This window comes from Lutra lutra, chromosome 11 (genome assembly GCF_902655055.1).
Source record: "Lutra lutra chromosome 11, mLutLut1.2, whole genome shotgun sequence".
In the NCBI taxonomy this organism is placed as follows: Eukaryota; Metazoa; Chordata; class Mammalia; order Carnivora; family Mustelidae; genus Lutra; species Lutra lutra.
The window spans coordinates 92,482,704-92,508,988 of NC_062288.1; the positions used below are offsets into that span (position 1 = coordinate 92,482,704).

At 41.4% G+C, this 26,285-nt stretch overlaps 1 protein-coding gene across 1 annotated transcript in view; it reads right to left on the bottom strand.

Moving 5' to 3' along the window:
* Positions 1-11,852: 11,852 nt before the first annotated feature.
* DGKI (diacylglycerol kinase iota) overlaps positions 11,853-26,285 on the bottom strand; it is a 447,257-nt gene continuing 432,824 nt past the window's right edge. Inside the window, 2 exon segments of the mRNA XM_047695648.1 lie at positions 11,853-20,330; positions 24,443-24,542. Of these exon segments, the coding sequence (XP_047551604.1) occupies positions 20,214-20,330; positions 24,443-24,542 (217 nt within the window). The 3' untranslated portion in view covers positions 11,853-20,213.

Below are 26,285 nucleotides of genomic sequence, written 5' to 3' on the forward strand. Positions count from 1 at the left end.
GATCTGCTGATAACTGGTTCACGTTTCAAGCTCTCTTTCTTTCACAATGTTTAGAATAAGAAAACACTTAGAGCCTAAGATAGACTCCCAATAAGTGATACTAAAGTCTCATTCAGACAAATATTTTATTTCTAACAGCGACACAAAAGATGTGTGTGTGGCCAAGTGTTATTAAAGGAGGAATTTATGCTAAAGAAGATTCTTCTTCCTGAATAGCCAATCACATATCTCTTGTTGATGAATTACCTAGACCCCAATTGTTCCAATTCATAGTTCTTTTCCCTTCCAGGGTGGGAAGACTTGAAGAAACAACATGCAAGGCCATCCTGTGGGCTATGTCCTTCTAGAAGCCATAACAGGAAGCCCACTAGTCTTTCCATGTGAACCACACTTCCAATATCAGATTTATCATTAATAAAAGCAATATTTTGGGCTCCCATTTGCTTTGTCCTGTTTTATTTGTATTTATTTATTTTTAATGTCTCAATTGGCTTGGAACTTAAACAGTAAGGTGGTATGTTATTTAGTGACCCCTTGAACCCCATCGATAAACAACTTGTGATCACAATTCCTTTTCTTTTGTCAAATACCTATCTGAATTTATACAAGCTACTTAAATCCTTAACCTTAGTTTTTCTCATTTATAAAATGGGATTACTGGTAGGTACTTACTCCAGAAGGTTGTAACAAGGATTAATATCGAGAAAATGAGTGTAATGTGTACTCAGAGCATATCATGGAATATAAAAGGCATTCACTAAGTGGTCATCTCTTTCTGTCATTTGTACCAGAATTTGAATCATGCATTCAATACAGTTAATAAGTGCAAGAGGGCCTTATTATCTGAGCATAATTAGAACATGGAAAATACCTTTTTAGATAAGTGACCAACATTTCATAGTAAATGGGGGTTATTATATTGAAGAGTAAAATGAAAATATTTATATTATTTGACAAATTAGCTTATAATAAAAAATATATAAAAAATATTACTAACTAATATTACTAATTACTAACCCAAAGAATACATCAAATTTTCACTTGTTTTTTACATTTTGTTTCAGTTTTTCCAACAATTTGTATGACAACGTAATATGCCTTATTTCACATTTTATTTTATTTTTATTTATTTATTTATTTTTTAAAGATTTTATTTATTTATTTGACAGAGAGAGATCACAAGTAGACAGAGAGGCAGGCAGAGAGAGGGAGGGAAGCAGGCTCCCTGCTGAGCAGAGAGCCCGATGCGGGACTTGATCCCTGGACCCTGGGATCACGACCTGAGCCGAAGGCAGCGGCTTAACCCACTGAGCCACCCAGGCGCCCCCTTATTTCACATTTTAAATCTGAAGCATGATTTTATTTACAACAATTTGTAAAGCTTTCATCAATTTTCTAAGATTCCCTTATTCTTTGCAATTTAATTATTCTCTTTTCTAGAAACTACACTGCCATTGTTAATAGTTTATGATTCATTTCTATAATTTATTTTCCTTGTATTATGTTGTATTATTAAGATATTATGGCATACAAAAAAATCAGTGAAAGACTGCCCAACAAGATGTTCGTTCAACAGTTGAGGGTAGATGCTAGCAAGCATCAGGAATGAAAGTCTAAGTAGATACTAATTTTGCTAGTGGTGTATTCAAAAGCTAATGGTTCTATGCCACTGCAACTTTTGATCTACTATGCATTTGCAACCACAGGAACCTGAATAGTGAAGTCTTAACTAGTTAGGATATTACTGGTCAACTCTCTTAAGTTTATTGAAAACTGTATGAAATGTGTTATAAACCATTTTTTTTAAACCTCAAGATGTATCTTGAAAACCTACAGTATGGAATAACATTTAGTACCTTATCTAACCTCACATTTTGTTATTCCTTGACTCCATGGCTAGAGGCTTATCAGACTGGCACACCTGGGGTTTAGAAACTCACAAATGATTGTTGTTCTTCTCCAAGAACTTAAGGTAGCTCTTCACTAGGAGCCTAAAACTCATCCATATCATCAAGTGAGTGTTTTTTTTATAAAAAAGAAGGAAGAGAAGAAGGTAGGAAGGGAAAGAGAGAGAGGAGTGAGAGGGAAGGAAGCAGGAAAGAAGGGAGAAAGAAAGGAAGGAAGGAGGAATGGGATAGAGGGAGGGAGGAAGGAAGGAAGGAGGGAGGGAGGGAAGGAAGGAAGAAAACAAATAAATTCAAGTGACCTGAAAGCATGGGACTGCAGCTCCTTAAATGTCCATCAAGACTTGAAGCAGAGTTCTCAAATCAGAGGTCATTGCAGCTAAAACGCTCTACATTATGGAGTGACTATAGACACAGCTGCTTCTTTATGAGGTGAGAAAGTGACTGGAAGTGATTTTACTACTTTGATAGTTTCTCAGTCCTTTACCTTACCTTTCCTCTCAAAGACTTGATTATCAGCATAAACAGTCCTCTGATATGGATATAGCCACGGATCTGATAGCTTTACATGAACATTAGCAGAAAAAGTACAGTAAAGCAAACAAATTAATTCACTTTAATTTAGCATTAACAATGCTCTAGTGTTGTTAACAGTGGTCTGTATCCTTCAAAGTGTTGGAAATCACTGGAGCCAACAAAATACAGATACTGGGAGAATCATGAGGCTTGAATTCTATTCCTAGTTCAACTTTTGTGGACTCCATCTTTGTTGGTGTTTTTTTTTTTTTTTAATTTTCAAAGTGAAGAGTTTGAAAATACAAATGTATACCTTGGGAGGATTATCCAACTCCATAATTCTGATTCTATATTGTAGTACAGGCCACTTCAATGCACAAATTCAATTATTGGTGGGCTAAAAAAATCATGTAACTATTCCCTCTCCTATCTTCACTAATGTAAGGGAATGGCTCACAAACTGTCAAGCCAATCGGGCTGTGTCATTTCAGATACTGAGACTCTGATTCAGTTATCCATGGTTTTGTTCCAAACTTAGTGGCTTTAAAAATCAGCAATCATTTTTTTGCTCATGATTCTGCAGTTTGGACTGGACTCATTAGGGTGGCTCTCCTCTGCCACACACTGGGACTAGACCATCCAAGATGGCCTCTTCAATTACACATCGGACGGACGCCTACACTGGGGTGGCTGAAACAGATCAGGGCTGGCTAGACATCTTTCTCTTTCTGCATGTCTCTCCATGTGGCTAAGTTGGGATTTGTCATAATGGTGCTGGGTCCCTAGAAAGAGCAGACCAGAGGGACGAGCCCCATTGGGAAAGTGCCTATGAAACCACTACTTGCTTCATACCAGCTAAATGGGACATTAGCCAAAGGGACAAACCCAAAGTTAGTGTGGAAGGGGATCATACAGGACATTAAGATCAGGAGATGGGGTTCACTGGGGCCACAAAATAACAGTTGACCAGAGATCTCAGTATGGGAACCTCTGGTTCAATTTACACCAGTGAGGAGACCAGAACAGTTTCTGATCCAGGCTCCCACAGCCTCTGTTTTGTTCCTTGAAAATAAAAATTACAACATTAATAAATTTCTGGAAGTCTCATTTTTCTTGAGTGGGGATATTAAGTCAAGTGACAAGGACATTATTCTAGCACAAACCACATGGATGATATTTAGTATTTGTGACATCCAACCTTTACTCTGTACTTCTTTTTAGACAAGATAAATAGAATGAAAAATATGAATTGGGTTTGGGTTAGAGCAAGAAAATTCCTTTCCTTCAGTATCAGCCTTCTTGTGACAACCTAAATGGCCATTTTGCATTTGGTAATTAAGCATGTACTTTTTACCAGAGGCTACTGCTAAAGGAGTTGAGAATCTCACTCCCGATTGCCTCTGTCAGAGGAATGAGTGTGTTGCTGGCAGACAGGGCAGCTGTAATCTCTTCCCGCAATGAGCCAGCAGCTCACTGAGCTGGCGCAAAGTACTGCTATTGATTTTACTGTACAGATGATTAAAAACAGCTTGTATGCCTCCATTTCATCCCCATCATCAGCGACAATGAAAAGGTCTTAATTCATGCAACTATATCATGGTGTTCATTGCAAACCTTAGGTTTGGGCTGAAGAAGCCTTCTTCCTTTCTGTAGAGTACAAAACCAAACAAGAACAGAAACAAAAACAAAAAACAGAAGACGCAGACACACAAAAACCAACCACAAAACCTCAAAAACCTAAATTCAGAGGAGCCAGACGAAATTCCAAAGCTGAAAGTAAAAGTTATGAATAGAGGACATTTAAAGAGAGGCTTCAGGCAATGGGGCTAGATATGGAAACTGGAACCGAACCCTGTGGGTAGTCTGGAGAACATATACAATATCACTACAGCTTATGCATTGGCAGAGGTCTCCATGTTACGAAAGAATCTTCCAAAGCTTGGCTCTATACCGTCTGAGTCTGGAAATTTGGTGAGCTCAACATTTTTTAAAAAAGCAAATTAAAATCAGAAAACAATCCCTGGTCCTAACCAAATTGTTAATAGGGTTACGTGTGCATGCATATTAGAAGAGACAGCCCAGTGGTTTCCTCGTAAACCGGAGATGCCCACAGACTGACATCATACGAAACTCGAATCAGTACAAGCCTATGAATGTTCTTTTCCATTCTCAGTTCAAGCTTTTGGGTCTATTTATTCTATATCCTCTGTCAATTTAAGTTTTCAGAATTGTACCTTATTTATCACTGCCAAAGTGTGTATATCTTTTATTTTTAAGGCACCTTTACAAGCCAGAGGGAGTAAAAAGGATTGAGGCAAACTTTAGACAAGGAACGTCTATGTCAGAGTAAAGATGATTAAGTATACCAAATCATCTAAATTCTATACAGGCCCTCTCCTTTCACCTGTCCCCTGCCCCACAGTGCAGGGGAAGTGTAAGAAATGTGATAAAAAAAAAAAAAAAGCATGTCATCAATGTAATTCTCCCCAGCATATTTTCATAGGTACAATTTTTTTTTTTAAGATTTTATTTATTTGACAGAGAGAAATCACAAGTAAGCAGAGAGGCAGGCAGAGAGAGAGGAGGAAGTAGGCTCCCCGCCGAGCGGTAAGCCCGATGTGGGGCTCGAACCCAGGACCTGGGATCATGACCTGAGCTGAAGGCAGCGGCTTAACCCACTGAGCCACCCAGGCGCCCCTCATAGGTACAATTTATTGAGCATTTACTGTGTGCTAGGCTTTGTTCTAAGTATTTTTCCAGCCAGTCTCATTTAATGTCTACAAAAATCCATTTAGTCCGTGGTATTGTTTTTCTACAGTTCTGATGAGGATTCTGAGACTGAGAAAAAGTGTTACATGACAAAGCTCACTTTGTCTGTAATCAGCAATATAGGTGTCGAACCCAGAGCTGTCCCCAAGGATTCAGACAATGTCAAGCAGGAAAAAAGCCCCATGACCTAACTGGAGTGGTCAGCGGAGGAGAAACATCCTTGTTATCATTACCATGGCTGCCACATAGTTATAAAACCTAATAGTTACAAGCATTTGTGCTCCATGTAAGTTCTGGTTCTTTCCATCTGCATGAAAGTGAGCTAATTACCTTTACACCTCTGAAGTGACAGACTGTCGAGTCGGGGAGCTATAGCCACCTGTGACTCACTGAACCGATCCCTGAAAATAAACACACATAAAAATTCTCAAGGGTTGGATCCATAGATATATTATTAAAAAGGCATTTGTTTTAGACTTTTAAAATGCTGACCAGTAATGAATGCTATGGCAAATAGCGCTCAAACAATATATTTGGGGGATAATTTTAGTAATGTTTTCCAAAGGGAGGACCTTGAATGGAGATCATTTTGAAGCTTTTTTCATCTTTATAATGAACTTCTATTAAAAGTTCCCCTTCAGGGACACATGGGTGGCTCAGTCGGTTAAGAGCCCAACTCTTGGGGCGCCTGGGTGGCTCAGTGGGTTAAAACCTCTGTCTTCAGCTCAGGTCATCATCTCAGGGGCATGGGATGGAGCTCAGCAACTGGCTCTGGGCTCAACAGAGTCGGCTTCAGAGTTTCTCCCTCTCCCACCTCCCCCAACCCCACTCTCTCTCTTTCTCAAGTAAAATAAATAAATAAAATCTTAAAAAAAAAAAAAATTCCTCTCCAGAGAATCTTACTACTTGAGAGAAGAAAGGGGCTCTCTAGAGACCATTGGTCGTACAAGCTTGTTCTACCAATGAGGAAAGTTGGACCCAAGGAGAGCAAGAAACATAGCTTCTCAGGAGCAGAGCTGAGCTGAAATCCAGCACCTTCTCGCCTGCTACAAACATCTGTTTCACCCCAGTAGCTCCTTCAGGCGGCATCTGAAGCGGCCAAACCTGCTATTGCAATACCAGTTGTAAATGGGGAGCCCCTGAGTGTTGGTGAAATCCCCTGTCACAGTTAGCTATGTGACCTTGAGCAGCATTTTCGGTCTCTTGGAACCTTGGTTTCCTCCTGTGCACCCTCCTGTGCAAAATGAAGTTATTCAGCAGGCTTTCTAGAGTCATTTTACTCCAATAACATGTGACTCTGAGGTTTGAATATATTGGCAAATTAGTTTCTACTTTTCATAAAGCACACAGGTCTTCTTTTTCCTAAGATTCTCCAGATTTCTAATGAAAAGTATCACAATCGGAATCCCAAAGGCAGACAGACTTTAGTAAAAGACAAAAAAGCCATATTTAGACATGTAAGAACTCAAAGAACTCATTTCCCTAGTGCTTGGTTTTAAGAAATAATTTGTGACTATCCTCCAGCAAATCAAGAAACTAAGAAATATGTGAGTCGAAAGTGATAAGACAAATGCAGGGGCGCCTGGGTGGCTCAGTGGGTTAAAGCCTCTGCCTTGGGCTCAGGTCATGATCCCAGGGTCCTGGGATCGAGGCCCACATTGGGCTCTCTGTTCTGCAGAAGCCTGCTTCTCCCTCTCTCTCTGCTGATCCCCCTGCTTGTGCTCTCTCTGTCAAGCAAATCAAATCTTTAAAAAAAAAGTGATAAGACAAGTGCAGAAGTCCAAAGAAGAAAAGCCTAAGGTGATAATTGTACAGCATGACTATGAAAAAGTTCATCAAAGTTAGAACAGGAAGCCAGTGGACTCCGAGATACCCTGAAGGTAGAAGGAAGAATGAAATGGGTTCCAGAATGACAAGGGAGATCGATGATACTAGAGACATAATGAAAAAACTCTGTGTGTGTGTGTGTGTGTGTGTGCGTGTGTGTGCATATGTGTGTGTGTGTTGTATCTTTCAACAAAAACAAAGACAACATCAAAAGAAAGAAAAAACAGTATCAAAAGGTCCAAATATGAAGAAGAGAAATCTAAAAATAGTAAGAAAAATGATTTGGTCTGAATGACAGAAATATTCTCTTTCATTTGGCACTAGGGTCCTGACCTTGAAAAGTTTCAGAAAAAAAATGTAACCGTAGCCTAATATTTGCCTCTGAGAAACCCATTAACCTGCCATGCTAATAAATGTCCATGTTCTTAACTTTCAAATCTTAGAATTCAAAAAATTGATAGCATATAGAATTTTTAACATTGATACAAAATAGAATGTAAAATGTGCGTCTGTAGACTTTAACAAAATAAAAAGCTTCTGCACAGTGAAGGAAACCAAAACACTAAAAGACAACCTATGCATGGGGAAGATATTTGCAAATGACATATCTGATAAAGGGTTAGTACCCCAAATATATAAAGAACTTATACAACTCAATACCCAGAAAACAAGTTATCCAATTAAAAATGGACCAAAATCATGAACATGTATCTAAATAAGACATCCAGATGGCCAACAGACACATGAAAAGATGCTCAGAGTCACTCATAATCAGGGAAATGCAAATAAAAACTACAATGAGATAAAACCTCACACCCATCCGAATGGCTAAAATCAAAACACAATAAGCAACAAGTGTTGCTGAGAATGTGGAGAAAAAGGAACACTTGTGCAATATGGGTAGGGATGCGAACTGTTACAGCCACTGTGGAAAACAGTAAGGCGTTTCCTCAAGAAATTAAAAATAGAATTACCACGTGATGCAGTAATTGCACTACTGGGTATTTACAAAAGAAATACAAAAAAACAAAACAAAACAAAACAACAAATTTGAAAGGATATATGCATCCTTACATTTACTGCAGCATTATTTACAATAGCCAAACTATTGAAGATGTGCAAATGTCCATCAATAGATGAATGGATAAAGAAGAGGTGGGGTGTGTGTGTGTGTGTGTGTGTGTGTGTGAGAGAGAGAGAGAGAGAGAGAGAGAGAAAGAGAGAGAGAGAGAGAGAGAAATATTATTCAGGCATAAAAAAGAATGAAATCTTGCCATTTGCAACAACGTGGATGGAGCTAGAGAGAATAATGTTAAGCAAAATAAGCCAGTCAAATAAAGACAAATAACGTATGATTTCACACATATGTGGAACATAAGAAACAAAACAAAGGAAAACAAAGAGAAACAAACCAAGAAACAGACTCTTAACTATAGAGAACAAATTGGTGGTTACCGGAGGGGAGGTGGTGAGGGGATGGGGGAAGAGGTGAGGGGCTTAGGAGCACACTTACCATGATGAGCAGTGAGTGATACCTAGAATTGTTGGATCACTATTAGTACACATATAGTACACATTATATTAGAAACTAATATACTACTGTATGTTAACTATACTGGAATTAAAATAAAAAAACATAAAGACATAAAATAAAATGCACCTCTGTGACAGGGAATATAGTTAACAGAAGGTGAGAAGTTGGAAGAAGGGAGAAGAAATGGAGATGTGTTAAGATTCACAAGAAACCACCATGGTGATCACCACTGTGGCCTGAGTGGGGGAGGAAAAGGGACCAGAGTGGGAAAGCAGGGGATTTGTAATGTTTTGTTAAGAAATAAAAAGCTGTGGCAGAGTAGATGGGAGGGGTGTGGCGTGGCTGGTGGCGAACGGCATTATTCCCAGCCATGTGCGAGCACTGGTCATTGTGCCTTCTAAGCATTTGACCTGGTTCTCCAAAGTTTAGGTGGGTTTCTCTCTCTCTCTCTCACTCTTTCTTTCTTTCTTTCTCTCTCCCTCTCTCTCTCTCTCTCTCACACACACACACACACACGGGCAAGTGTTTTACTGCATACCAAAGTGGGGGGTCTCTGCAGATGTGTGGGTTCTCTGTGCAGTTTCCTGATACTCTGCTCTGTAAGCTCAATTGCCTCGGTCTCCCCAACTCAAGAACTCTGCCAGGCTCTGCGGGAATGACCCTTCCCCGAGCCACTGTCTGGAAACTCTGAAGTCTGTAAAATGGCATAATCATGCAGCTGACTGCCCCCTTTTAAGAATCAGTGGGCTTTTTTTGTTCTATTTTGTTTTGTTTTGCCTAATGCCCAGTGTCTTAACAACCACTATTTTATATATAGATGTTCTTTATTCAGGTCCCTGGGAAGATAAATCTGGCCTCTATTAGTCCATCTTAAAAGAAGAAATTTTTTTTTAAATGTCTGCCTTGTCAGGGACCCTTTGAGTCTCTGCCTTGTCTAACAGCCAATGTCTGCTTAGTTTCTGATATTGAAAATCTAACTTAACCACCATTAAGGACAGCACTCACACCCACTACATCTAGCAGCCAGTAAGAGAAGAAAAGAAACTGGTTATGTTTCTTAATTTTTATTCTGTACATTTCCACACAATTCACAATACAGAAAAAGTGTCCAAAAAGTAACTGTAACTAGTCAATTTCGTTTTCAGAGATTAGTTCTGTCTCCCAAATTAATTCCGTTGAAAATCTCTGTAGAGCAACACAGTGATCAAGATACTTTATATAAATAGGAAATGCAAGAAAATTAGGGAAAAATACTTTATGACTTTGTTACAAAAAACTCCATTCTTCCCTTCCCTTCCCACCCCTCCCTTTCCCACCCCCCTCCCTCCATTTCATATTCTCTGGATCCCAGTTCACCTGGAAATAAAACTTCATCAACTTACTGCCACAGCTGCTTTTTTCTTTCTTTCTTTCTTTCTTTTTTTTTGGATCCCACCTGCCAGTTGGCAGCTCTGCAAAAGCATGGCTCTGGGATGAGATAGGGCAGAATCAGAAATCATGAAAGAGCCCTTTATAATGTGACTGCAACTCTTCACACAGACGTAGCCTCTGAGAGTGAATCACCCCCAGCCAGGGGTCCTCTGGGTGTGCAAAAATCTTCTCCCGCTTCTCCCGACACCAAATTAAATGGAATATATTCATTCATATGGAACTGAGATTGTCCTCTGTTCCTTAACTCTTTACAGGAATGGTTTGGCCCATTTTTGATCAGCTGTGATCCGTATTATACTCAGATTCACGGTTGTCACTTAACCGTTGCTAATAAATAAAGAGTAATTTTTAAAAACTAGCTCATCTTTACTGAGACTAAATCAGACTCTACCTTCTCAAAGACATGTGTTGCGAAATATTCTACTGTGCTAGAATATTCTGTCTTTGAAAGTTCTGAATCTCTTTTCCCAGGATAGCAAGAAACCCATGCTTCCCAGCCCACAATCAGGATATTAGCAAGCATCGATCTGAGTTCTAATTGCATTGGAAATTGGGCATGTGGTCAGAACCTCAGTCCAACCAACAAGGAATGGAGGGCAGGGAATGAAAAACTGTAGTGTTAATAAACCCCCAAAGGTCAGGAACTATTTGGATTCAATATACAAGGTGCAGTAAATATCAAAGCTGGATAGTATCTTAAAAGTGATAAATCTCACCCACATATCTCACAGAGTTATCCATAAATTTGAAACAAAATATAGGGTAAACCGATTTAGAGCTGTCATTGGTATTTTTACAAGACAATTTGTAAACATCCCCTATTCTATAATTTTAAGAAGAAATGTTATATATAATCCCCAAAATAAAAAAAAAAGTTAGTCTTTCAATTTTTAAGGATTGAATATACTTAGACTTATGAAAAAAAACCCAAGTTGTCCTTATTTCTCTCAAATTTTACCATAGACCATCATGAATCTGTGGATAGGTCCAACCTCCTATGAGCACATAGAGAAACTCCTTCAACAAACAACTCAGTCCCAAGGAAAGCTCTATTAGAAAGTTCTATTATAGGAATCCTCTCCTCCCCTAAATTCCACACATAATTCTTCTAAGCTGCATAGATTGAAAATTCCATGATATTCCTTGAAGCTACTTTGAATAAGTTCAATCTTTTTCTACGTCTTCTGAATTTGCTTTTCGTGAGGAACAAAGTTGGCTGAGAGTATATATTATTTGTGTGTGAGTTGCCACGGCGATTTGTGCGAGGACTGGAGCCTTGTGATTGTCCCACCCTTGAAAACCTTTTTTCCTCACACCTCTGCTCTTCTTTCACCTTCAGGGCAAGGGTGAGGTGGGGGAGAAGGTGGACTGGGAGCATTTTCTGAGCAAGATTCCAGCTAGGAGTCCATTTTTTTTTTTTTTAAGATTTTATTTATTTATTTGACAGAGAGAGATCACAAGTCGACGGAGAGGCAGGCAGAGAGAGAGAGAGAGAGGAAGGGAAGCAGGCTCCCTGCCGAGCAGAGAGCCCGATGCGGGACTCGATCCCAGGACCCTGAGATCATGACCCGAGCCGAAGGCAGCGGCTTAACCCACTGAGCCACCCAGGCGCCCCTAGGAGTCCATTTTTGAACACTATCTCAATAGTGCCTTCCATTGAGCCAACCTGAAATCTAAGAACTCAAGTCTTATTATTATGGAAGAAAGGGAGGACGGGCAATTAAAAGTATAGTCCACAGGGCACCTGGGTGGCTCAGTTAGTGAAGCGGGGGGGGGGGGGGTCATGATCTCATGGGTCATAAGACGGAGCCCCACATAGGGCTCCTCACTCAGCGGGGAGTCTGCATGAAATAGTCTCTCCCTCTGCCCCTCCCCCAATTCACACACACATGCTCTCTCTAAAAATAAATAAATCTTTAAAAAAGATTTAAAAAATGGACTTAAAAGAAAACTATAGTCTACAAACATAGCAACACCAGTCTAGTGATAAAAGACTAAGTCCTACTTAATGGCAATAAGTTATAAAAACTGCCTCTTTACCAGAAAATAGAGATCTTCTGCTCCTTCTCTAAGCCCTAGCCACAACCACATACCCCAAACAACAAATGGGTAGAAAGTAGGAAAATGAACACTAGATCCTTTTTTTCTCTTTAATTACTGAACCCGTGACTGTTCTGTCTTAGTAGGAATACAAATCTTACTCAGGAGATTTGGAAATTGACTAGCAATGGACAAAGAGAGTTCTGTGTGTCTGTGCATGCGTGCACACAGGCAGGTGTGTATATAAGCAAAACAAATTGTTTCGGTGTCATGAAAAACCTGCTTCTCAATGATCTGGGCTATATTTGCAATGACTGGTGTTTTTACAAAAAACTTTAATTGCCATCAACATGGCAGGAAACTAAAGAGGCTGAGGCCTTTAAATGAGTTCTGCTTGGGTCCAAAGTCACAGAAATCTAAAATGAGAAAATATCAAAGGAGTCTTTTAGTCTAAGCTCCCTCACGATTATGGAAGTGCTTTTCCCTGTTCCCTCATTTGGTGGTTAATTTTCGCTGAAATACTAGAAAAAAACCCTAGCTGTAGTAAGTCACTTTGTTTCCCAGAAAGCCCCATCCATTTTTCTGGATGTAATGTTTAAGAAAAAAAGAAATCCTTCTAGAAGTAATAAAGTCACCTCCTTTTCATGTCTGTTCAGAATTCTTCTGTCCTTGCTTTCTTCTGCATATTGTCTGCCCTAGAGGACTTGAATCTCACCATTCTTCACCTGTCTCCTCCAAACATTCCTGTTCCTGATCTAGCTTTGTCCTCTTTCCAGATCAAACATCCTTCTTCTACATGGTCACTGAGCTGCCCGTCAAGGTGCCTTGTAAAAGATGAGAGCAGGAATTGAAGAATCTCTCCAGTCTGTTTATTCTTCCCATTTCAAAGTCAGCAGAACTTCCCGCAGGTGTATCAGACCTCTGTGCGTGTAATGGTAGGACAGATGTAGCTTTGCATGGCCACCCACTTACAGCAAAGGAGTCTTGAATGGCAAGCCCATTTTCAATACTTTTGGGTATAGAATTCTAAAATATCATTCCAATCGTGACTTCCAAGGAGAGAAAACAGTACTAACACTTTTAAATGTTGAGAATCATAGAGAAACCTGGAAGTCATCCTCAGTGTTACCGGCTTGTGAAATCCAGCCAGGCACCAAAACATTTGACCGTTTTTCCCCTTGAACTTTGCCCAACCTGATAGGCCACTGATAGCAAAAACTCTTGACTTTTTAACTTCACATTTTCCTCAGTTCTACCCAACTTTTGCTGTGGGATGTTAAGTCATTATCTTTTCAAGGAGGCACCTTCTAAACTATGGAAATCTGCACGATGTAAAACAGCAGTGAATGCAGTGGGCAGGGGTGGCGGGGAGAGACGGTTTACTCAGCAAACATCTACCGTGGACGTGTTAGTCTGTAACATTCAGAGATGTTTGCTTTGGCCGCAGTTCTAGCATTTACTATAGGAATCTGTGCAAGTTGAATTCACTGTGTTGAGATTTGTTTTTTTCACCTAAAATAACCTGCATGACCCATTGCATGGATTTGTACCGAAGCTCAAAGGTGTCACAAGGGCATCGAAATGCTAAAACCCTAAAAATTTTAAAAATTACTGAAGTTGTAATAAACAGTATAATAACAGTAAGCAGTATACATTTGACTTATTTCAACTATTTTCTTTTGAAAGCTATATGTGTTTCACTAAAAGATTGAGAAATAAGATCGTTTCGGTTGTTTCCACCACAAAGGGATCCCTTTCAGATGTCATTTGGCTCAAAAGAGGAAAACTCCGGAAAACATTCAGAATCATCACTCATCTGCATGGGTGAGTGCTCTCTAGCAGCTATCAGGCCTGCAGCAGAAGCAAAGGCATTTTCCATGATTGTCTTTTGTGTCCGTTCACTTGGATCCCAAATATCATTTAGGCAAAATTTTCTTCTGTGGTTGTAGATTACATTTAAATGTGAGAATATCAAATCACAGCACTTCTTTGTTTGTTTGTTGTTGTTTTGTTTTTACATTGGACGGACAGTAAAACCAATTTCTAATATGACTTAAGAATGCCTTAGAACATTCATCCAAATCCGTGATGCTTCCAGAAGCATTTTGGAGTAAGTTAGACAACTGAGTATGTTTGCTTTGCACTAGCTCTTAAATTCAGGCTTAGTTGGTTTAAAATTATTTAAATGAGAACCAAAAGTCATTCTCTCTTAGATTTTTCCCCTGAATGTGGTGTTCTAAACATTAAAAAAATCAAAGATTTTCATAAATTTTAAAAATGAAGTCCGGCCATTCATGATTTTTAAAAAAACCCCAAAATTTCAAAAAAACACAGCATCTGATTTCAGCTCCTTAGATGAAGGTTCCTAATCACAGCATCCCTCCAGATGGTCAGGGAGCCTCTGTTCACAAACAATCCCAGGGGCTAAATGTGTGTAATTCTGTAAGGTTGCCCACTCCACTCTAAGACAATAGTTATACTTCATTGTTGTATTCAGTCAAAACCCACTGCAAATTTTGCCTATTGCTTCTAGTTCCATCCTTGAGAAACAGCATGAGTTTTAGCTCCCATTGGCGTCGTATTTCTGTCTCATCTTAAAGTCTTGGTCGCAAATCCATTTTTAAGAACAGGACCAAGACTCTTGGGAAAAAGAAATGCAAAATATCATTTCTTTAATATTTATAGTCTCATTTCATATTTCTTAGAACTCAGACATCTCTGGCTGAAGAGTGACTGGCATGTAAAAGCCTGATGGGTTCCCCAGGGCATGTTTCCCTGGTACCATGTGCTATTGGAATCTGTCTTTTCTCCTAGGCTGCCAGCTCCATGAACTCAAGAGTTTTGGCTCTTGCTTTCATTCTTAGATCCTTAGCATGTTGCCTGCAGCAGAGCAAGGGATAAATTACTTTTCATATAAATGATTAAATATACAAATGTATGCTTGATTCACGAACATATGATTGCACGCAGAATGCCTGAATACATATATAGACTTTAGAATCTGTCTACCGTGAGGATACCATTCAATATTCAAATCTCTAAATGACAATGCTTCAACAGCCTAAGAATTATTTTTTCCTGCTTTCTTTCTGGGATTGGGTCAGTGCTATGTGTTCTGGGAGAGTGGGTGTTCTGAGGGCACTCCTCCTTGCTCGGTTCCTATTTTTAGGGTTCTCAGTAAACTCTGGGGAGACAGTCTAAAATCCATGGATGGCCACTAGGGGTATAACACGTATCTAATCCAGTCATCTAGGTGATTTAGGGGAACACATGGTTTACGTCACTGGATGTGGAAGAAGCCACCATGATCGTGGACAACCACAGAAGGACTAAGACATACGTGTGCTAAACTTCTATGGCAGATGGCTTCTCAGAATAAGGCATGTTGTAACTCTATAGGGTGATCAAAGTCAGTGGACATATATTTGTCCTTCAGGCAAAATGGATACTTGTCCCAGAGGGTAATTTCATTCTGATCCATCTTGAGCAGAATACCTGGGGAAGATTTGGGTGTCTGTATGACAAAATGACTGAAGGTGGTGGCCAGAAGCCCAGGAGGACTCTTGACAAGGTCAGAAACTAGAGGGACTAGAGATCAGTGAAGATCAGGACACAGAATGGGATGGGGCCAAAGTCCATCTGAGAGACCAGACAGAGAAAAAACTACAGCAATCAGCTGAATATGGAATTCAGAGAATGAGAAGGTAGAGAGATTCAGAGAAGGTTCTAGTGAGACCTGGGTAGAAACGATTTTATACAGTTAGAAAAGTCTCTCATTTAATACATGTTCTACATTTTTCTTACCCAAACTGAAAATAACCCATTTAAATAGAGCAATTGGTTTTATTTGATGGCTATGGTGCATTATTTCAACAATGATCTATCTCATTTTTAAACAGCACAACTGAATTAAAGATGGCACTGTTTTCAGTGATTTTCGTGAACTACTCCCACGGGAAGCAAGCCAGGCTCCTCAGACCCTTGCCCGTACCCAAGTTCCTACAGCTTCCTGGCAGCAGCATGCCCGCATTAAATATCATTAGGCAACGTAGGGAGTGTTAGCCCTGCAAAGTCAGCCTTGTCAAGTGGAATGAGCATGACAGAGAAATAAACTCTTTATTTGTGATCGAAAAATAGCACAGACCAGACTCTGGGCTCGGGTAGGTCTCATGCTTCATGGTAGGTAACCTAAACAATCACAAGACCTCTTGGTCATGGATTTTATGACACAGGCAGGCAATAGCAAACGCCATGTGTAATTGGAGCGGCTACAGTAAGAGAACTCAGCTTAGCAGCCGTAAAAACAACAACGAATAAAGGAAAATTTCCTGTTAGTTTGTCTTTGCTTGCTTTACTATACATAGAGAGATGGTTAGCATGCTTCTAAAATGTTTTGTCTACTGGAAACCTATGCAATAAAGTGTGTATAGCATATGTATAAATAGACACCATACATACATATGTATACAAATAAATACATTTCTATGTGTGTGTGGCGGGGGCGGGGAGCTGTATGTACAGAGTCTTTCTGATATAACTTGCAAGCAACAATGTTGATCAGTGTTAACACTGTTTATCTCTGGGGAGTGGGACTTGGGTCTCTATAGGAGCACAGAGGAAACCTTGACCTTGCCCGTGATTTTCATCTGTGCTATTAGAACTTTTTTTTTTCCTATAAAAAGCATGTTCTACCTTTAGGATTAAAAAATCTATATATTTGAAATAAAATTGACATGTAAAAAAAAATAAAACTGCTGCCCCACATTATTATAAAACCTGGATATTATGAGAAGTCTAGGAAATGAATGTCAGAAATCCTTTAGGCAAAGAAACGGTTACAAGGTCCAAATGCAAACTGCTTGTATCTCCCAATGCCAACACGTCCGCTTACGTGCTAAGGCCAGCCACCATGATGGGCTAGGGAGCCAGGGCTTGTGTGGGGGCTTTCCATCACCAGTCACTAAGGTCATGGCCATGCAGTTGCCAGCTAATTTCTCTTCTTCAGAAGTTGCATGGGTTTTAGGTTATAGCCTCCATAAAGGGAACCAGAACTCTCAAAGTGAAATTCGTGGCCATGGTGTTTATTTCCTTCTTGGCTTCTTTTGTTGTGGCTGTTGTTTGTTTTGTTTTCTATCAGTCCTTGAATGTGATAAAGTACAGCTTCACTGGGGGAGGCTGGGTTCTAAACCACGTTCTATTCCATTAAATGTGTACTTCTGGAATATGTGGTTCTGAAAATAACGACCTGAAGGTTCTCTCCTGTTGTCTTGAATTAACTTTCCATTTCTCATACTCCTCCCTATCAACCGAAACCCACAAATGGAAGCCCTGAGCAGACAGCATCAGCCCACGAAGGGCTCTTCAGAGCCAAGCACAGAGGACGACAGGCCGCTAAGCCAGCCACGCTCCAGCACTGTCCTGAGAGGGTTTGTGGAAAATGGTATTCCTATAAGTATACAGTTTTATGTCCTTTAAATGTTTGTGGGTTTCCAGATACAGACCAGGGCCAGACCACTGGTTTCTGCCCTTTCTGATGGCCCACTAAAGGGGATACTATATGCTTGAGCTGAGCTGGAAACTCCTGGAGCATATGGCCCCAGCTCCTTCTGAAGGCCAGGACTTTAAAAATGCTACAGGAGGTAGGTTTAATATTGAATCCATTAACTATGTAACCGTTCTGTTCATTTTTGATGTTCTTTTGTTGGAAAACCCAAGTCCTGAGGGTCTTTGCTTTTTCAAAAAGATATTTGCCTTGGCTGTACATAGTTTCCCATCCATAATACAGAACTCTTTTGTGGGGGGGTAGCTCGGAGTGATTTCCAAATGTATAAGAACCCCTACAGTAGTCATTACTTTATCTATTTTCATACCAGGAATTTACTGTGACTTCAGTTGGACCTATTTAAACTGGCCTGTAGCCATCTATACCCTAAATTCTCTCTGGGCTGCTTTGAAACATCACAAAGAAATAGGAGATGGTAGTTGGTGAAAATAGCCCTTCATCCCAGAGATGGCATCTGGGTAACCAACTGTGTGGCCAACTATTTGGCCCAATCTAGGGAATGGAAGGCACCATTCAAAGCCAGATGCCAGTCTGTTTCAAGGACTATATTTCTGTCATCACCACCTCTCTCTGACAGTCCTACCAACTGAAAAACTCCCAGATGAAGCCCAGGGATTAAATTCTCCTGGAGCCTATTTTTTTTCCAGTTTCTGGAAACAATCTACTGCCATCCTCCTTACCTCACCATAAAACCCAACAGATAATTCCATCTCAAAGACTGATAGATGGAAATTACTCATAACCAACCTATGCTTCCACAGCTAGAAATAACACCAATAATTTTATTTTGAAACAGCTAAAGAGATCCTTTATCCCCATCCCCAGAGAAGCTATTCCTCCTTAATACAGTTTTCCTATCTGTCCTCTCAAAATGATATGTGACCAAAATGCGATTCAGGTAAGCAACGTGTCACCACTGGACCTTTAAAGTGAATGCGGAAATAGAATCATTTATATGTTCACATGCAGAGACGCTAGGGAAGCACTTTGTTTGTGTCTAAGAACAAAATGGAAGAAAGCTCAGAAGACATCAGCTTTAGTCTGAAACCCTGGATCACCCACTTTCATTTCTGACTTCTGCCCAAGTCAAGAAGACATCTTCACTGAAAGTTAGGAGCCCTTTCCTCCTGCTCTTGTAGTTATCACAGAGTCTCTACTAGAGGGACCTGTAAGTACCAAGTGATCTGTGGTGGGATTCAAAGTTGTAATTCCAATGCCAGAAGACACATTTCTGGTTAGGGCTCCCACAGTGGGTTTCTACTAAGAATTTCCTGGTAGGGGGAAACAGAGAAAAGAATACATTAGACTACCCCGTATGTAAGAAATGGGGTTGCAGTGCCATCAGGCATGACCTTGGGACCTGACAAGTAAAAGGTGAAGCGTCCATTGGGAAGACACAGCCATCCTGGAAATTCGGCAGTGGAACTCATAAAACAAGGCTTTGTCCTTGGGATAAGGCTTACTCGGGGTAATCAAAACCAAACACTTAGAAGGAAAACCTAAAATGGGACCCCTCTCACCACTACACCCAAGAGTCTCTACTTATTAGCCTCCGTGCAACACGCCAGTGACTGTGTTCTTGCTTAAGTGAGTTATTTTGACATATGTTGCTACTTTTGCATTGGCTGTTTTATTTCAAGTCAATTAGCCTGCTTTCTATTATCACTCGAGAAAGTCTAGAAGCAAACGCTGTCACAGTGCTCCATTTCCTGTAACCACAGTCCCCACACATGGTTTTCTGCTCAGCAACTTCAACAGCACTTAAAATCCAGTGATTCCACCAAACCAGCCGTGGGCCTTCATTTAATCCTTTGCTCGTCTCTATCACAGCAAAAGGCAAAGATGGCTACACGTAGGCAGTATGGGGTTGTGCAAACAGCCCAAGCTGAACCAGTCCTTCGTGGCTATCAGCAACCGCCCCGCAGCCAGGGCCGGCCCCCGGGTTCCCTCCCATGCCACCTCACCATACCTCAGAGATATAGCACACACGTTCACATTATCCATGTGGCACGTCCCAGCTCCTACAGAATGACAAGGGATGAGGGAGGGAGGGGAGACATGCAAAGAGTCACTAATAGTCTTGGTATATTTCGTCTTGGAAATGGGAGCAGCTTTACAGTTGCGTTTTTGCAGGACATCCAGAGGGCTTTCAGAGACCTCCAGAGTGTCTTGTGGTCTTCAGAGACTGAGTGTAAGACAGCAGATCATATATATATATATATATTTTTTTTTTGGAATGGTGGGTAGTTGCAGTAGAATTGTGTGGTACAGAGGAATCGTGAATGCATGGGGGAGGAGGGAGCGGTGCCATTTGTACGAACATCCTGTGAATCTCGAAAATAAATTATACAGGTGAACACAGCAGTTCATGCTACTTGCTGGAAGCAATAAGGATCAAATTTTGTGGAATGTGTATTCCACAAATCTCCAGGTATCCTGCCTCTTCCTCAGCGGGCTATCGTGTTCTGTTGTATGTCTGGTAGCCCTTAACAACTGGTGGCATGGTCTCAGATTCTTGCAGAGAAAGACATCTTTGTGGATTCCAATAGCTTCTTCCAGGGGAGCTGCCCAATTGCCGGGAGGGCACGGGTGATACACTTGCTCAGGTTCTCTTTGTGATCTACCAGCGTCAAACAGCAGTTTCCAGGTCCTCATGGCCAATGATCTTATAGTTCTGGCGGCTTTCTAGGTAAGCAGCCAAGTCTGGGTCTCCAGCCTGCTGGGCTCTGTCTTGAGGTGTCTTACCCTAAAGGTGACAATGGGAAGGAAAGAGACATAAATACTTGCAATGAGATTTTTTTTTTTTTAAATCAAAGAGGTGTTCAAAGTTTACTCACTAAAGGATTTTTTCCATGCTTATGGTTTTAAAGTTGACAAGACGCTTTCAAATCTATTGCCACATTAAACACATGAGGTAGGTAAGTTCGAGAGAAAGGCAAGATCATTTGACAGGTGGGGCTTACATCTGAGGAAAGTGGGGTTCAGAGAAACTGAGTCCACAGCAGGAAATGGTGTGGCACCCTGAGTCTGGGAACCCCAATTCTTTCTGGGAGAAGGGCAAGAGAAATCACTGAACAGAAAAGTAGGAAGTAGGCATTTGGACTTCCGACGCCAGACGCTTCCATGATGCTAAACCCTGGGAAGCAGCAAGCAGACAACGAGAGGGAGAGGACCGGATCCTTGTAAATGATCTAAAAATGTTTCTTTGCTGGTTTCAAAGTCTTCAGTTAAGTTTTCCCAATTCAGAATATCTCATGTCTCCAAAAAGAGAGTCAATTTTGGACTATAAAAGTGATAAATGTTGATTAAATAAACTTGGAAAAGCACAAAATTGTGAGGAAGAAAATAAAAATCACCATTAATTCCTATGCTACACTAAGATAACTAACTGCCGTTAACCTTCCACAGAGTAGCCAATTTGTCTTTTTCTATAAACAGAAAATTTTTATAAACAGAAAACCATACTATGGGATACCTGGGTGGCTCAACCAGTTAAACATCTGTCTCTTGATTTCAGCTCAGGTCATGATCTCAGAGCTCTGAGATCAAGCCCCGTGTTGGGCTCCATGCTGAGCGCAGAGTCTGCTTAAGATTCTCTCTTTTCTTCTCCCTTTGCCCCTCCCCCCTTGCACTTTTTCTCTCAAAAAAAAAAAAGTTAAAAAAAAAACCCATACTCTGTTTACATCCTATTATATAACATACTTTTTTCACTTTATTAAGTGGACTTGATATATTTATCAAAAATTTATGTCATGCAGTGTTCTTTACATCATCTTAAATCACTGTATCATTTCTTACAGCCTACTCTAATGCCGTATGTATATTTATATACACACACATGATATTTCTGGAAGGAGGTCAACAGATAGAATTCAGTAGTAGAAGGAAGGAAGGTCTCCATTCTTTTGCATGCATATAGATATTACCAAACACTCCCTGAATCTTCTAATTTTTGTTCAGTGATATGCCTTATCTATTTAAAAAGTGATATTAAATTCAAAAAGATGGAGGCATGGTCATTGTACCGAAGAAACAGCTCCATGTATAAGTGCACGCGAGTATTACAAAAATTACTGCAGGCTGCTCAGCCTTCATCTGAGTCACTACAATGGCGAGTGTCAAGCTCAATTAAGCCTGTTCCCTGTAGCTTACAAGGGTAAGTGGGTAGAGGATAAAAGGAAAGTAACGGTGGCTCTGGATTCTTTCTAAAATTTTACTTATTTATCTGGCATTTAATATTGAACTGCTAGCTTAAAGTTCCTACAGTAAGTTTTTCCATCTTGCTTACAGTATTAATAGACTATCTGGTCTTCAATATTAATGAAGTTGGAATTACTAGCTTCCAAGTATTCAGAGAGGTGAACCGAGGTGGCCCTTGAGTTGGTTTTTAAAGGAACTGTTCTGCATCAAGGGAAATTCTTAAGACATTGCTTCTCTCCAAAAAGAAAAAAAAAAAAACTAGGAAAAGATCCAGTCATAATTATCATGTTCTGCTTAACTTAGCATAAAATTACAAAATGGAAAAATTAACAGATCTCCCGAAAGGATGAAGCATAGACTATTTCATATGGTAAGACTTCTAGAACACAACGTTGGGGGACATAAGCATTCTACAATAGCATGAAAAAACAGTAGGACTTCACTGACTTAAAAAAAAATGAGAGAGAAAAACAGGCATACCTACATGTGAAGAGAGATCATTAAAATTTTAATAGTACATAGGTCGTAGAGTGTGAGATTTCTCATGATTTTAATCTTTTTTAGATATTCTTTGCATTGCTAGAGTTTTCTACATAAGAATGCACTATATTTATAATCATAAAAATAAGGAAGCGGGTGTTTTGGAAAAAAGCACACACACACTCAACAAAAGAGAACACAATCTCAAAGAATGTGGAGCCCATTTATCTGATTCGGAAACTTAGAAAGATAAACAAGGCGAGTCTGCTCAGGGGCCTGGTGTCCCGCCCAGTCTTTTGTGTCTTTCCCATTGCTTCTCTTTTCCTTTGATTTTCTGAGGTAAGAGCAGTCCTTTGCATGGTCAAGTAGGCAACTGCCACCCTGTACGGTGAGTTGGCCCAGACAAGCCAAACCTACCCAAAACCGAGGCCTCCCCGATCCTGCCTAGAGGGTTGGTGTTTCTCCATCGGGTTACATGACGAAGAGTTTAAGGGCAAATATCATCTGAGAAGAATATCCCACAGAGCCCTTAGCTGCTCCTCGGTTTCAAATGACCCTACACCCACTTAGCTAACCAGACAGGTAACAGACACAGCTTAGCATGTCCGACAGCCCTAGCGACGAACCCAGGCAGCCAGGGACCTCCCTTGGAGAGCAGGGATCTGGTGGGCTGCAGGGAGCGTGGAGAATCAGGCAGTGCTGCTAGCTCAGAACTGGGTTCGAAGGAAAAGAGGTCCACGCGGGAGACAAAGTTATTTTATGGCGTTCACTGCAGTTGTAGGACACCCCGGGGGAAAATGGACCAAAGCAGGTGCTTCAAGAGGTCTCGTGGGGCTCAAGTCCTATAAGGAACAGGTCTGTGTTCCTTGGCTACATTCATCGGCTCCAAACTTAGGTTATGTACTGCCTTAGCTTAATGAAACTCTCATCTTTATGTTATAATTCTTCTCTGCAACTCTCTACAGTTAAACAGTTTGTCCTTTCTTCGCGTCTACCCAGGATGGTTTCTCAGAGCTGCTCAGGCTCCTCTGCCGTACCGATGTTCTGTATTAACCGTCCCTCCCTCCCCGCCACCCCGTCTCTTCTCCTGGGCTACAGTCCTGGGGCTGCACCACTGAGCTCTACCTCTTCCTCTGCTCCAGCTTCCAGGCCTTTCCTTGGTGCTTTCTGTAAAAGAACGACTCCTGGTGCAGCCTGATCTCAGGTCTCCTGAGTGGAGTTTCTCCTGACACCTGACCTCTACCTGTGGGCATCTTTCCCCTGAAGGTCGGCATGTAGGTCACGCTATCAGTTTCTGGCTTCACTGCCCTCAAGATATGAACACACTTTAAATCCAGACTGACATGCCTTTTGCTGCAGGGAAACCAACCATGCTTCAGGTCCCGATGGCAGAGGACCACTGTAAGGCAAAGACATTACACAAACCATGGGAGAAAACCCCACTTTATTACTTTGTCGCCTCCTCCATCCCATTGGATCCGGGGAGTCTTCTGTCCCCACGTGAGAATGACTCATCTGCTGGGCTAGGGCTCAAAAGAGCCGAGTTTGGCTTCAGGCTCAGCTCCTGGTCTCAGGGCACAGAGCTCTCTTTTGATTTCAGTTTCCACATAGATGAAATTCCCACCCTAACTTCAGGGGTTAACTTTTAGGGAAAAATATACGAAAATAAGTAGGAAGAAACTTTTAAAAATAAAAAGCCAACATAAAGGCACTAGATTTAAGGCAGTAACCCTCTCTCCGGCTGACCATCCTGACAGAGACAGCTAATGACCTGGGCACCCAGACGCGGGGCCACAGAAATCACAGACTGGAAGCTACTCTAGATAAAGTCGCTGAAGGAGAAATTCCAAAGCAGGCTGATGTCTTCTACCCCTCTCCCAGGGCTTTGAACCTTACCTCCCCGCAATTTGGCTGCTGGCCGGGGGCAGGACAACCCCAAAGTCCCAAGGCCAGCACATTCAGAGGTTTATAAAGTCCCATAGGCAAGCACACACCCTTCCCTTTGTGCTTATACATTTAAACTACAGTTTCTCTAAATGAAGCACTTTATTTTTTCCTCCTTTTTTCCAAAGCCCCAGGCACTTCCATAAGCACAGAAAGGATGCCTTTGCTGCAGGCACAAGCGAAGGCGATGGGGGTGCCTGGCGGGAGGATGTTTGCCCTCACTCCTCAAGTTACCTTGGAGTCCGTCTTTCTCAGAGATGCTCCCGCGTCCACCAGAAGCTGGCACACAGCCCGGTTCCGCTGGCAGGCAGCCTTGTGCAGTGCGGTCTCACCCCTAAATCAAAGATGAAATGGGAAACCACCCATAAAGGGGTTGGGGGCGGGGGTGGGAGTGGGGGCGGAGGCGGCAGGGAGGGGGTGAGGGTAGCTTCCTATCCCTGCTGCTGGGGTTCTGTGCTCGTCTGCCTCTTTCCCTATCCGCAGCGGAGACCAGGGGCTGGGAGCCTTTGGGGGAGGTGGGTGAGGGGGTGTCTAAAAATGCCTTCAGTCATCAACGAACCATAATTATCTGACACTAGTCGCTTGTCTCCACAGTGTTAACTAGGCTGAGTGATTTTGTTTTCAACCACTAGCGTTGGATTTAGGTAACACCCAGTGGCACTGCTGAACACACTGATGCGGGAGACAGGAGATGGGGCCTAGCCCCATGAAACAATGTCCTCTGTGGATACGTTCAGGCAGAACATAGGGGCACCAGATCAGGGACATATGGGGCAGGCATGGGAGACCAGAGGCCTTTCCAGCAGCTCAACGCAGGGCTTGGCAGACCATCATCTGGCCCTCAGTGGAGTGTCTCTGGGGGACTTGGCGTGGAAGGACCAGGTCAACACAAGCCACCCAACCTACTGATGCCATGTGAATGGCAGGTGGGAGGGCATGGGCCACCACAGAGGACGTCTGGGAGAGCTGGGAACATGAGCTCTCCCCTGTTGGCCATAGGCCCCTCAGTATAGGAAGATGGCAAAGCTAAGTAGCCATTTCGACCCCCTCTATGGGGCAGTCCAGGGAGGAGGAGATTTCCATTCTGAGTCCAATACTGAAAAGATGTTTAAGGCCAAAGCGTTTGGAAAATCAAATGCAGTCCTTAGATTTTGTTTTTAAATTTTTTTAAATTTTTAATTTTTTTTTATTTTTAATTTTTTTTATTTTTTCAGCATAACAGTATTCATTTTTGCACCACACCCAGTGCTCCATGCAATCCGTGCCCTCTACAATACCCACCACCTGGTGCCCCCAACCTCCCACCCCCCACCCCTTCAAAATTCTCAGATCGTTTTTCAGAGTCCATAGTCTCTCATGGTTCACCTCCCCTTCCAATTTCCCTCAACTCCCTTCTCCTCTCCATCTCCCCTTGTCCTCCATGCTATTTGTTATGCTCCACAAATAAGTGAAACCATATGATAATTGACTCTCTCTGCTTGACTTATTTCACTCAGAAATGCAGTCCTTAGAACAAATGCATAAGTGACAACCTTGCCAATAGGTTGGGGTGTGTGGACAAAGTCTTTGTCACAACAGACGGTGTCTTCCCTTTCTAGTCAGTCATAACCATAGAAGACTATTCTTCCCACTCAGCTTCAATCCTACTCTTTTCTCCTTTTCCTCCTCCAGACCTACTGAACTCCTCCCCACCCATTTTTATCTATTTTCAAATGTCTTTGAAGTTTTATAGTGCTTTCTATATGGCTTTCGGGGTGAGACAGTTAGCCTTTCTTTGTTCCTACTTGGGAAGGAGGAGCTATTTTGCTTCCCTAGGAATAAAAAAAGTTGAAAACAAACATCATGAGTTTGAGGACCACCCCAGAGAGGATGATCTTCTCAACGAGAGTTTCTCATCTGAACCACAGAACATAAAAATGGTTGGAATAACTATATTCTAATTCTCCAATGGTTGCATACACCTTGTTGCATTCCAGACCCGGTATAGGTTTCACTACAAAGCACGCCGTAGGGTATTAGGACATAATTTTTTCACAAAAAAATTAGCTGAGAAAGAGTAAATTAAAAAGGTAAATGT